The 14,697-nt window shown below is 35.4% G+C and overlaps 1 protein-coding gene across 1 annotated transcript in view; it reads left to right on the top strand.

The window, feature by feature from the left end:
• LOC109051646 (stress-induced-phosphoprotein 1-like) overlaps nucleotides 1-14,697 on the top strand; it is a 266,017-nt gene that overhangs the window by 213,268 nt on the left and 38,052 nt on the right. The window contains exon 2 of the mRNA XM_042725073.1: nucleotides 2,693-2,902. Coding sequence (XP_042581007.1) covers nucleotides 2,693-2,902 — 210 coding nt within the window. The remainder of the gene's footprint in view (nucleotides 1-2,692; nucleotides 2,903-14,697) is intronic.

The raw sequence follows: 14,697 nt of genomic DNA, 5'->3' as shown, positions 1-14,697 counted from the left end.
ATGCTCATCTGAGGAGATGGCGAGTCAGGATCAGCAACTTCATCCTTGCCGACACAGACTCAGAAAACACTAGTGTTATTTAGTATTGAAAACACTAGTTTATTAGTTTACTATTTCCCCCGTAACATTTATGGTAATTACTTTTGCCGGTGCTTTGCAGCAAGCTTGAGCTTATTGCGTGTATTTGAACGCAGAACAGGTCAGATGCGCTGACAGCACACACCATACAGTTGCTGCGGGACACTAAACACAATAAAGCAGCTTTTGGCAGTTGTTGAAGGTAGGTTATGGTGTGTTTTCGTGTGGTTTCCACACAAAATCAAATGTTTCCGTATTCGGCAGTATTTGAATGCCTAATTATTATTTATTTTGTAGCCTACTTCACTTGCGATCCATTATTATACATAATAAAAAATGTTTTGTTTTTAGTATCATGGCGGTGGTGTGGTGATAACGGCAGGGACTTTGTTTGTTTTTGTTTTTTTGATTGTTTTTTTTTTTTTTTTGTTAATGTGGTTGCTTTGTTTGTGGTGGTAGTGATTATTTGTGTGCACTCATGCGGTGCCAGCGCAATCACTTGAATTTTTTCCTTCTAACAGTGGATGCAACTACTCCTTTTAGTCATAAAGATAATTGGGATTGTAAAAGGTTTGCCTTTATTTGTATACATTCACAATAAAAACAAATCTTTTTGCTTTTGTAAAATAAGCATAAAGAAAAATACGATGCCGCTTTCTGCTGTCTGGTTTCCTTTTGCGCAGCACAAAAATGAACCGAAACACTGCATACTAGGCTACTTGTTGCACAGTTTTGAAGCTGCATACTAGGCTACTTGTTGCACAGTTTTGCCTATATATATAGGCTATATAGCCTAGCTTTTATGTTTTTCTCTGCTCGCAGAAGTGCTGTAGGTGCGTGATGTGATATGATGACCATGTGAATCCTCATGTTCTGTTGTTTGCTACTTTTTGTGCATGTGAAATTAATCACTGGGAAACAAATGTTGTTATTTTTAAAGGTTCACAGACACTTGTCTTTTCTAATTTAATTCAATTCTAATTTAAAATAATCTTGACTGTTAATAATCAGTTAACGAGCGTCCGTTGTCAGTTAGGAAAAATAACCGAAATTAGCATTGCTAAATTCTTTTATATATTTTATGATGTTGAAAATTCAGCTTTGATCACAGGTATACGGTAGCCTATATGTTAAAACATTCAAGTAGATAATTTAAACTGACAACGTTTGAAAAAAAAAAAAAAAAACTGTAAAAAAAAGTAGGTTTGGGGGGTTTTTTTTTTTTTTTTTTTTTTTTTTTATATATAAAATGTAGCCTTAGTGAGCATAAGAGACTTTCCAAAAAAAAAAAAAGGGGTGGTGGCCTTGAAAATATTTATCTCTACAAAAGAGGGGCCAGGCAGAAAAAGTTTGGGAACCACTGGCCAATTCAAACACCCAATATTTAATTTAATTCATACAGGCCTACCTCACGTTGCACATTTGCATTTTTTGAGAAAAACAATGGCACAATAATAATAAAAAAAAAGAAAAGAAAAAAAATCCCTCACTTTTAGCTCATATCGCCCACCCCTATCTGGTTGTATTTATTTGTAATGTGTTATAACCTGTTGATGTTTGTTTGTATTTGTTAATTATTGTTGTTGATAGAGTTGTGATGTTCGCGAACGAACCGATTCTTTTGAACGGCTCATAAACATGAACGATGGGAGCCGAGTCGCGGCTGGAGGGGAGCCGTTCTTTCTGTCGTTCGTTTTTCCTATGCGTGTTTTCACCTTACTGTCTATGTGTTTCACACAGATGCACACAAATGAGCTCCTCCGCGAGACAGAACAGTTATAGGGGGAGGGGCGCACCCAGCGCAGGCCAACCCTTTATAGCGTGATGATATTAGTTATATTGAAAAAGCTATTTTGCACAGAAATTCATTGCAGCCGGCTTTGTTTTTGATGTTGATTTGTGAGTAGGGATTGTATGAATAACATAAGTCAACTTAGCTTTACACACACACACACACACACCACACACACACACCACACACACACACACACACACACACACTTTGTACGAAAGGTAAATCCAAAATAGTGATGTCACTGTCTAAGCAGAGGGATTTGTGCAACCCTATTGGAATATAGTCCACACATGACAAATGAAGTAATCAATATTTCAGAATAATTCAAACTCAGATATTGGTGTGTGATATCTGAGTTTTAATTATTTGACTACAAATCTCACCTCATCATTCCTCCCAGTGATTATTTTCCAGGATATACTGAGTATGCCCCAAGCTGGCTTCTTAAAACTGACTAAATATTTAAAAAGAGCCAAAAGAGCAGTTCTTTTGAACGGCTCTTTGAAAGGAACGGATCGCGAAGATCCGGATCCCCTCAAAGAGCCATAAATCCCATCACTAGTTGTTGATTAATGGAGAGTTGATTCAGATAAATAGTTTGTTTGTATTTCTTATTTAAATATTTTGATAGACAGAGTTTTAAAAATTATTCCACACTATGATGATAACCGCACCGATGAATGATTTTAGTTTGAATCAAATTCAGAACAATTTGATGAATATTAAAAACATAGACGGCCAATTAAAATCTTGACATGTATTAAAATGGGAAATCTTATTAAATGTAATGTTTACTTTTTAATCCATCTTTCTCCTTAGGCATCACAACTGAAAGATCAAGGTAACAAGGCGCTGAGTGCAGGAAATGTTGATGAGGCGGTTAGGTGCTACACTGAGGCCCTGACATTAGACCCTTCCAATCATGTCCTCTTCAGCAACCGGTCTGCCGCCTATGCCAAGAAGGGTGATTATGACAATGCCCTGAAAGATGCCTGCCAAACCATAAAGATTAAGCCGGACTGGGGCAAGGTGAGTTATTGCTTTAAGTGTCACTTAGGGGTTGGAGATGCTCCCAAAATATCATATCATGATCTTATCTCGCAATTATGATTCTCAATCTGAATCGCAAATATTTTTTTTTCCCCAATTTTGATATGTACTGTTGAGAATATCCAGGATCAAGCCTATGCCTTATCTATTTGAACAGTTTAAAACGCAGTATTGCATTAAACAACAGTGTCCTTTGCAGTTAATGTGCTTTTAATAACTTTAAAATAAAGCATTTCCCACAGTAGACTGCCGTTTGCAACAGTCACATTACATGATTGGACTGATTTGGACATTAAGTTTAGTAGACGGGAAAGCACACCAGTTTAACCCTCTGGGGCCTGAGGGTGTTGTGGGGGCCTAGAGAAGTTTTGACATGCCCTGATTTGTGGGTACAATAATATGTGAGCAACATGTATATACATGTTTGTGTTTTTGAGAAAGCAACGTTTATGTGTGGTTAGTGAAAAACTAAAGTTTTTAAGTCACTGAAATAAGGCAATAAAACACCTAGGCTTTTGAGAACAGATTTTGAAGCCTAGAGTTTTTGCTTCAAAATGATGTGAATGCATAATGCTGTGATTCACACCTCAGAAGACAAAGGCCCGCATAATGAGCTGCATTATGAGCCTTTCAGGCAGGTGTGTTGACTGAGAGAGAAGAGTTACAAGAAAGACTTTGAGGACAAAATAATTTTTTTTTAAACTACATTATTAACATTATTGTGATGGTCACTGATACTAGTACGAATTTATAGAAAAAAAAAAAGAACACAATTACCACATAGCACACACATTATCAGTGATATTTACAGCTTACTTGATACATTTACACCTCAGAGGATCCTGGGTATAACACATTCAAAATACTTACACCAGAGTAGATATTTATGAACAGAAGCTTAGTTACATTCATAAACAAGCATCCTTTGTATGTAGGCATTAGGGCTGCAACTAACGATTATTTTGATAATCGATTAATCGGTCGATTATTTTTACGATTAATCGATGAATCGGTTTATGTACTTATATTTTAGTTTGGCCCATTTTTTCCCCAAGTAAATTATTAACAAAGGGTCTTTATCATTCAACATAGACTTTTAGAGATTTTAACCATTTTGCATTGTCATATCCTCATCAAAAACATACCTGGAGTTGTATTTTATTATGTGTTAGTTATCCTTTGTCGAACTCTTCTGCAATCAAAACACTGACCCATACATACTCTATTTCACAAGGAGATTTCAAATAATGTTTTCACCATGGCAGTCCTTAGGGCTCCTAAAGTAGTTTAACATCCCGAACAAAGCTTATTAAGGAATCTTTCAGAACATATTATCACGAAGAATAAGAATAAAACAGAATTAAAATTGCAGTAAATTGCATTTTATTATTTTTTTCCTGTAAACACACAGCTTATACCTGGGAAACAGCTTTATAGCTTATGCTGTGAAATTGTAAACAATCCTTCAAATAAAGTGCCAAATGGCATGATACCTCAATGGAACTCACATTTTAAAGTAAAATTTAAAGTAAAATCCATCAGAAGGTTGTCCAGAAAAAAATTGGACACACAAAAAACCTGCTGTGTGAAAAAGGGCAGTGAATACTTAGAAAAAAAGTGCATTTCAAATACATTTAAACATTAACCTCTCTCAGTCAGTCATAATTAGGCTGCAAGACTGAATTATGAACTGGTAAACGTCAAAGCTTTAAATGTTAATTGTTAAAAAAGCAGTGTTATCAGCTTTTACGACTAAACATTTGCAAACAACATTGTACTGCAGAATCTACACAAATAAAAGTCTTTGCACACTGTGATTTTCATCGGATTTAAATATGTAGTGGTCCTTATAACAAAACAGCTTATGCCTGAACTGACAGGAATTCGACTACCAGTGGGAAATGAGGCAGAACACTATTCACTCATTATTTGAGAAAAACTTTGCATTGCAGTGCAAAAAGGTCAACATGTCCAAATGTTCAGGGCTTAACAGTTAGGCTTGCTCTCTTTTTAGAGGATATGTTTCCTGCCGCAGAAAACAGCCGCAGTTTACAGGTTACTCTTCTTTTTTGAAGGCTCAAGTAAAGTGCTCCCACACTTTGGATGACTTTGTCCGATTAGTTTTATCTTCCGCTTTTTTCTTTGTCTTTCTCGAGCTTACTCCACTGCCGCCTGCCTCATCCATCACGCTGAATGCTGCAAAGACGCTGTGCGGGAAGCACGTGACACAAAACGAGGCCAGCTATTGGCTATTCGCTACTTCTCCTGCTGTACTGGCTGACTAAAACCTCCGGTGGCTCATTACTGCCACACTTTGGTCACCGCAGATTTAAAATATGCACGAAATGAGCCGCTTACGGTAAATAAAAATTATTTAGCAACGAATCGATTACTAAATTAGTTGACAACTATTTTAATAATCGATTTTAATCGATTAAATCGATTAGTTGTTTCAGCTCTAGTAGGCATATTCTATCTAACTATTTATCTATCTATCTATCTATCTATCTATCTATCTATCTATCTATCTATTATAAACATGTGGCTCAGTAAAGTGTTGTCTAATCATTCTTACTGACATTAGGCTAGCAACAATATTTTATTTTCATATCATATTACTGTTTGTTATATCACAAAAAAAAAGGGAAAAAAAAACATCCTGGCATGGTGAGACATTTAGATGCTGTGAATGAAACTTTATAATGTTTCATTTGATTATACATTTAGTCAGGAATTATGGTTTGAAAAAAGTCTAACTAGTAAAATGTGTACAGGTTATGTGAAAACTAATACAAGTAGGATAATAAAAAAAAGACTTATGTTTAGGATCTCTCCTTGACCAAGCCGCTGCATCAATAATCCAAAGGTAATCCAAAGCTTCTTGAGGTGAATTCTTTCTCATTTGTCACAGCAAGTCTTTTCTGCAGTGAATTCAGTCTCATTCCTCTCAGCGCGAAGTGCAAAGTAAAATGTAAAAAACTCGCTGCTTTGTTTGTTATGGGGCGTTTACCCACTGTGAGCTTCACGTGGACCATTATAATGCCAATAGCATGTAAGGCGCGTGGGCTTGGTCGCATTAGATATAATGAAGGGAGACGTGAAAGACTGGACATTGCGCTGGTTTCATATGGATTACGTTATCATAGAATATTTGTTTCCGATAAGACTTGCTTAGTTTAAAAGTAGATATGTCAAGCTTTCTATAGATATCTCTGTGTTGAGTATTTGCTGAGTTACAGTTCATTTTAATGACGCGTTTCTAAATGAAGATCACCGCAGAACAAGGCTGCAGACAGTGCACCCTTTTTGTTTTCTTTTATTTTATAAATGCATAAAGTTTTTTTGTTATTGTGTGTATACAAATAAAATTAGATCCTTTACAGATTCGATTGATGTATTGCTCTTATCTATACGATCAAAACTGAAAGTGTAATTCAAGTTCTTTTTGGAGTTATCAGGAGAAGATGCCTCAAAACGCATATTAGCGTTAGTCGGCCCCAGAGGGTTAAAGGAATAGAATGGCATGTGTTACAAACTAAAATTTGATTAATTGTAGGGCTGCAACTAATGATTATTTTGATAATAAATTAGTTGGTCGATTATTTTTCCAATTAATGGGAAGAATTTTTTTTTTTTTTATACAAAACACTTGTCTCCTTAAATCAAATGTTCCATCTGAATGCTATGAAAGCGTACAGTGCTTAATTTATTAGACCACCTGCCATAATAAAGAGAAAACACATTTTACGAATTTTAGGAATCTCAAAAAAAAAAAAAAAAATTAAATCAAAGAAATGTTAGTCATTTATTTTGCGAATAAACTTAAACAACTAAATAGTATTTATTCACAACTAAAATGGCCTCTTATGCCCTTCATAACAGCTTGCATTCTTGCTGGCATTAAGTATATTTTCTGACTGTAGTTGCGTATCTGAAAAAAAAAAAAAAAAAAAAAAAACACTATAAAGCTTTTTCTTTCATAGATAACAGCAATAATTATAGCATTAGAAACAGCCTACTACTGTTACTAAAGAGCTTACACATGTTGGATGACTAACCGATACAGAAAGCCAAAAAATTTTGGTGTTCACCAGTACTGGCAGTTTAGAGCAGCAGTGGCACAAACCACAAAATGAAGTTACAATGCCAGTTTGGAGTTATACGGTGTCCATTGGAGTTTTAACTGTTCATTAAAGTCTGCCACATTTTAATTATGGTGTAGACAAATGAATTAGAACCTTTTTTAAGGAGCAGCTTTTTTATTTTTTTTTTGAAGATTATTCACCAGGCTGTCACTTAGTTGGACACATGCGGACTCGAATGCCATAGCTAGCTTGATCAATAATAAAATCAGCAGCTTACTAACAGTTCAAAATTAAATCCATATCCTAACATTTCTTGTAACCCGTTAAAATCAATCCATGGCGATTAACATCATCTGAGATTTTTAATCCACAATCATTCTGAGCATTATTCCTGTTTGCGGGAGTTCAAATCAATCCACAAGTTGTTCTTTTAGTGTAAGCTATTTAATACAAGTCTATATAAAAGCCATATCAGGGTTTTTTCTGGGTCAAAATTGGTCTTCGGTGGTGGCTCCCCGTCATCCACAAACAGCAAGGAGTACCCTAGTACCCACATGATCCGCAAGCCCAATATTGACAATAAATGTTTAATTTAAAATAAATACAAAGAAACAGTTTGTGATTTTTTTTTTTGTTTTTTATTTATTTATTTTTTTTTTTCTTATCCTATTTATTCATGAAAAAACGATCACTGTCAGGCTAGATAGTAAAAGAAAGCGATAACTTATTATACATGTAAACATCATCGATACCAAAGTATATTTGAAATGTCAAAGGTATCACAATTGATCTATTTACAAATTATGCAATTATCAGACACAGATATTACCTGTCACTCTCACTGTCATCCTTTCTTGCCCTCTTTGCAAAAAAAGCTGTGATTTTTCCACGACTGGCTTTCATAGTTTTGAAAGATAAAATCCTTTTTTGGTAACACTTTAGAATAAGGTTCCATTAGTTAATGTTAGTTAATGTATGAACAAACAATGAACAATACATTTATTACTGTATTTATTCATCTTTGTTAATGTTAGTTAATGAAAATAAAGTTATTCATTGTTAGTTCATGCTAATTCACAGTGCCTTAACTAATGTTAACAAGCACAACTTTTGATTTGAATAATGCATTAGTAAATGTAGAAATTAGCATTAAATAAGATTAATAAATGCCGTAGAAAGATTGTTCTTGCTTAGTTCATGTTAACTAAAGTAGTTAACTAACATTAACTAATGGAACCTTATTCTAAAGTGTTACCCCTTTTTTGATAGACCTGATAATTATTTTAGTATAATCATATCAATTAAAAAGTAGCATTAAAAATGTAGCGTTAAAAGGTGTAATAGTGTAATTTTTTACCATATAAAATTTAATATAATTAGCTAGCAGCTAGCTAGCAACAGCTTGCTTTGTGCTTTTGATCTAGTTTCATCTTACTCCAGTCTAACTTTAAACTAAATGATTTTATAGGTAATTTACTACACATTGTCATAGGCCTATACCTATACATACTGTGGATTATTAAGGCTAAATTTTACTAAACACTCTTGCTAAATGGGGTAAGCACACATACTCTCTCATTTCAGATGTGTATGTTCTTCTAAGAAGTAATGATTTGTTATACACCGATTCAGACACTGACGGGCAGACCAATTGCTTTAACCATTCATTATAATGAATCGGCTCAAGCGGACGTATTGTGTGGGAATCCTGGCTGTTAGGACATCGCAAAAGATTTGTCAACACACACACACAAAACACTTCATAACTGGATAGATTTTTTTTTTTTTTTTTTTTTTTTTGCGTTTATTTAAAGTTATGTCAGCTGCGTGTGCGGAATGCTTGTCACAAGTTGTAAGAGAAGATAAGGCAACTTTTTTTTTTGACTGCAATTCACACTCAGCAGTAATTCAGCAAAAATATTCTCCTAATGCGATAAGGCAACTTTTTTTTTGACTGCAATTCACTTAGGATCAGTTGATTTTGATGCGAGGGAGAGAGCAAAGACAGTACTGAAGACGGAGAGTGCGCGCGTGAGGGAGGGGCGCTGTGCTCGTTCTCTCCGTCTGTAGCCTGCTTCACTCACAAAACCCAATTACAGATCAAATAAGGCTTTGGCGGGACAAAAAATTTTCAATGTAGGAAAAACCCTGCATATGCTATGTCTCGCATTCTTTTACGTTTATGAGCATAGCAAATAAATTGGTATCCACTCACATGTTTAACTTTTAGTCTGCTTGTTACGGTAAAAAAAAATAATAATAATAATAATACGGTCACATTGCTTTATGCAATAGCCTATGATCACTAGATTTTATACAGGTGTTACTATAACGATTTTGTAAATGGTGATCAGCAACCAAATATTGATAATGTGGAAGTTACTGCCTTGTGTCTTGGTGTGACTTCTCACGTTTTGCAGACAATGCAAAGGCAGAGTACATTAACTTCAAAATAGGGGTAAAAGCCAAGTTTGAGCTCACAATGTTTTTTTTTTTTGATAATTTTTATTATTAAAACATCTAATTGTTCAATTTCCAGTCTCCTACCTATAATTAATTTGGCTGGACAAGTAAAAACGCTTTAAAGTAATTTTTCTCAGTTTCTCACACTAGCGAGTTGAAAGTGAGTTTCACACTTTTTTTTTTTTTTTTTTTTGCTTTGTAGGGCAGAATAGGTAAGAGTAATGTTGTGCAGGAACACACATTCACTTTGACCACGGTCACGTCTAAGTGTCATTTCTTTATCCTTTTAAAGGCAGTTATGAAGTGTCTGATATTTATATTCAGACAATTACACGATGTTATCCCCTTACAGTTCCTACTCTCATAAAATACTCGCAATACGTGTTGACCATTAAACCTTAATTTCACTTTCACTATAAAATGATTCATTAAAATTAAATGTATATTTAGCAGTAAAATTTATTAATATTAACAACAGCAACATCTATGAAAGGTAAACATTTGTGGTGTTGATCAAAAAAAAAAAAAAAATAATCACACATTTTCTGTAATTAATTGACTAATTTATTGGTAATATATAGTCCTAATTTCACACTGCACCTCCAAATGTTATAGCCATTCAACATTACAGTATAACTGGAAAGGGGTTTTTTTTTTTTTTTTTTTTTTTTTTTTTTTTACATTTATCTAGGCTCTGAAAAATAACAATGTCAGATTTTGAATTTTTGCATTCAGGTAGGCCTATTTGTTTTTAAAATCCAGCATTTACAGTGCATTAGATCGAGGACGAGCGAGTGCGTTTGGATGTATGTGGAGGTTATTGCTCACGTCTCATTCGGCACAAATCCAAATGTTTCCAATAGTTGCAATGTATTTGAATGTTAAACTATTATTTATAATGTAAACTAGGCTTGTACTTTACATGCATTCGCATATAGACGGAAAAGATCATCCTCTTCACATGAGAAAAAAACGTCCTTGGCATAACAGCTCAGTGGACCGGTATACTACAGTCCATTTAAACTGACTGGTGTAACCTTTTATATGTTTGGTTGACTATTTTATTTTGATAATCAGAATCAGAATGAGCTTTATTGCCAGGTATGTTTACACATACGAGGAATTTGTTTTCGTGACAGAAGCTCCGCAGTGCAACAGAATGACAGCGACAGAACAAAAAACACACAATAAAAGAATAAAAAATACAAAAAATACAAATCAATAGGTAAGGAATGACAATATACAAATTGACAATTGTATGGCAGATATATTACGAGCAGTTATGTATGTACAGGTATATTATGTGCAAAAAAATAATAATTTAAGTGTACACTAAGTATGTGTGTTAGATAATAAGTGTATGTGTTTGTAAATATAAATAGTGTTGTGTGTTCCACAGTTATTATCAAGTGTTCATTAGATGGATTGCCTGGGGGAAGAAACTGTTCCTGTGTCTGGCTGTTCTGGTGCTCAGTGCTCTGTAGCGTCGACCAGATGGCAACCGTTCAAACAGGGAGTGTGCTGGATGTGAGTGGTCCAGAGTGATTTTGCCAGCCCTTTTGCTCACTCTGGATAAGTACAGTTTTTGAATAGACGGGAGGGTTGTACCGATGATTCTCTCAGCAGTCCGGACTACCCTCTGTAGTCTTCTGAGGTCAGATTTAGAAGCTGAGCTGAACCAGACAGTTACTGAAGTGCAGAGGACGGATTCAATGATGGCGGAGTAGAACTGCTTTCAGCAGCTCTTGTGGCAGGTTAAACTTCCTCAGCTGGTGAAGGAAGTACAACCTCTGCTGGGCCTTTTTCACAATGGAGTCAATGTGAATGTCCCACTTCAGGTCCTAAAAGATGGTGGTGCCCAGGAACCTGAATGACTCCACTGCAGTCACAGTGCTGTTCATAATGGTTAGTGGGGGGAGTGCAGGGGGTTTCTCCTGAAGTCCACGATCATCTCCACTGTTTTGAGCGTGTTAAGCTCCAGGTTGTTGAGAGTACACCAGACAGCCAGCTCTTTAGTTCCTGTCTGTAAGCAGACTCGTCACCGTCCTGAATGAGACCGATAAGTGTGGTGTCGTCTGCAAACTTCAGGAGCTTGACAGAGGGGTCCTTAGATGTGCAATCATTAGTGTACAGGGAGAAGAGCAGTGGGGAGAGAACACAGCCCTGGGGGGCACCAGTGCTGATTGTACGGGTGCTGGATGTGTATATTCCCAGGCTCACTAGCTGCTGCCTGTCTGTCAGGAAGCTGTTGATCCACTGACAGACGGAGGTGGGCACGGAGAGCTGAGTTAGTTTGGGCAGGAGGAGGTTTGGGATGATCGTGTTAAAGGCCGAGCTGAAGTCCACAGACAGGATTCTCACATAAGTCCCCTGGTCTGTCTAGGTGTTGCAGAACATAATGCAGTCCAATGTTTACTGCATCGTCCACAGACCTGTTTGCTCTGTAGGCAAACTGAAGAGGATCCAGTAAGGGTCCAGTAATGTCCTTCAGGTGGGCCAGCACCAGTTTTTCAAATGACTTCATGACCACAGACGTTTTTTACTTTTTTACAAATTATAAGCTCTGATTGACAAGTGTGGTATAAAAGCTTTGTTTATTAGAGGAATACATTTACTTTGTTCTGGTTTGCCGGTTGGTCACGAGTTTCCACAAATTCAATAATATTTAGGTGTTGTTTTTTTTCCTAAATCCTCACCGTCTAATCCTCTAATTTCGCAGGTTTGTTTTATTGTCTTTAACTTCTAATTACCGTTTTCGCATCTCTTACTGTGGTAAACATGCGGGAAGGGAAATGAAAGATTTCATGAATTTAAAAATTTGTTCGATTTTATTAATTTGTTCCCTTATTTCAGTGAAATCATGGGTTATTTAAGGAACAAAATAATGAAACCTGGACAGTTGCCACAAATTAAGTTGTAGGAAGGATTAACAAGTTGATAGCCTTTCTGTGCTGTGTCCTTTGTCCCGCAGCCCTGCAAAGCACACGATATGAGAAAATTATGTGGGGAAATGACTTAGTTACTACATTTCTATTGCTTTCCATGTTGAATAACTTTGTGTTGTTTCTATTTTAATGTACTTATAAAGTTGAAATCACATTAAAAGCTTAATTTGTACATTATGAATTAATGTTAACATGTTTTTACACAGTCACAGCCACTCGCACCTGTTTTGCGCATGAGCTGCACGCAGCCCAAAATCAAACAGGTTAATCGACCATGATTGCTTTAATCGATTGCATCTCTTATTGACAATTCATCGGTCATCGATTAATCGTTGACATCCCTAGAGCCGAATGCTCAATTTCAAACTATACTGCATTTGATAATCACCTTCGTCCAGTCTGCGCTACTTCTCGCCAGACATTATGACCGATAACATTTTATACTCGGCTAACAGATAACAGGTCTTTTATACTCATTTAAACTAGAGTTGTGGATATCTCATAACTCCCTCACACAAGTGCTTGTCAGCACCACTGTCTATTGATGTTGCGGTCTCCGGTAGACTGTTGTTGCGTCTCTTCCTTTTCTTTTTTTCCAGCTGGCCCGGGCCAGTGTTGCCACCTTGTGGACAAACTAACTTAATTATTGCAAACTCAATTCAAGGCATATATGCGATCTGCATGTACTATTCTCGCGAGCCGGATGAATATGATTGGCGGGCCAATTGAATAGCCCTGCGCTAATGCATTGGCTTAACCCTCTGGAGTCAGTTAACGCGTATACGTGTTTTGAGGCATTTTGTCCTGATAACCCCGAAAAGAACTTAAATTACACTTTTTTAGTTTTGATCGTACAGATAAGAGCAATACATCAATTGAATCTGTAAAGGGTCTACTTTTTTTTGTATTTTTTGATTGTGTTTTTGAGAAAAAAAAAATGTTATGCGTGGTTAGTGAAAAACTAAAAATGTTAAATCACTTGAATAAGGCAATAAAACACATACAGAACATTGGTTCCCGTGACTTTTGAGAACAGGAGCTTGTAGCCTAGAATTTTTTTTCTAAATGATGTGAAAATCATCTTGTGTACTCACTTACAGAAAACAATATATTGATTTAAATTTTCTAAGACACTTTTTGTTGGTAAAAGTCGTATGCGAGTAGACGTCAACTATCATGAATACCATTGTGATTCACACCTGAGAAGACAAAGACTCACATAATGAGCTGCATAATGAGCCATTTAGTCAGCTGTGTCACTGAGAGGGATGAGTTACAAGAAAGAATGTAAGGACAAAATAAATGTATATCATTTTATGTTTGTAGTTTATTTAGAATATATTTAATTATTCCACAACATAATTTAATATTCACTTGTGAGTGCAGTTAAACAGTTTATTAGGAACAATCAAAGCTGACTTTCAAACTGAATTTTTTGCATCATTACTCCAGTCACACAATCCTTCAGAAATCCTTTTAACAATCTTATAATCTACAAAAAACATTTATTATTATTATTATTATTATTATTATTATTATTATTATTATTATTATTATTATTATTAATGTTGAAAAGAGCTGAGAATATTTTTTTCAGGTTTTTTAGGGGGGATAAATTAAAAGAACAGCATTGTTTGTTACATTGGTTACGGTTACATTTATTTGTTACATTTATATTATTTACATCAAGCTTTTGAATGGTATAGTATTGCATATTGTTATTGAAACTTCATAAAATTTCACTTGATTATACATTTAGTCAGGAATAATATTTTAGAAAAAGTCTTTGGAAAAAGTCTAACTAGTAAAATGTTTACACGTTATGTGAAAACTAGTACAAGTATATACATAAATAAAAAGAGACTTACTCATGTTTATGATCTCTGCTGAATAAAGTGCTTCATTCTTTTTTTCTGAGGAAATCCAAATCTCAAATCCTCAACCACATCACATCTTTTTGGGGTGAATTATGTCTTATTCCTCTCATCGCGAAGCAAACAGTAAAATAAAACTTGAAGAACAATCTCGCTGTGTTGTCTTCTGTTGTGTGGGCGTATTCAAGCTGTGCGCTTCAGTGAAACATTAGAATCTGAATAGCGCGGGGGCATGGTCGCATTAGAAGATAATGAAGGGAGACGTGAAAAACGGACATCGCGTTGTTTTCATATGGATTACTTTATCACAGAATATTTGTTTTCGGCAGCACTTGTTTAGTTTAAAACTAGACATGTCAAGCTTTCTATAGATATCTCTCTCATGTCTCTTCGTTAAGTATTCACTG

Source organism: Cyprinus carpio, chromosome B5, assembly GCF_018340385.1.
Source record: "Cyprinus carpio isolate SPL01 chromosome B5, ASM1834038v1, whole genome shotgun sequence".
Classification (NCBI taxonomy): domain Eukaryota; kingdom Metazoa; phylum Chordata; class Actinopteri; order Cypriniformes; family Cyprinidae; genus Cyprinus; species Cyprinus carpio.
The sequence above is the reverse complement of the archived record's forward strand: the minus strand, read 5'-3'. Positions and strand labels throughout refer to the sequence as shown.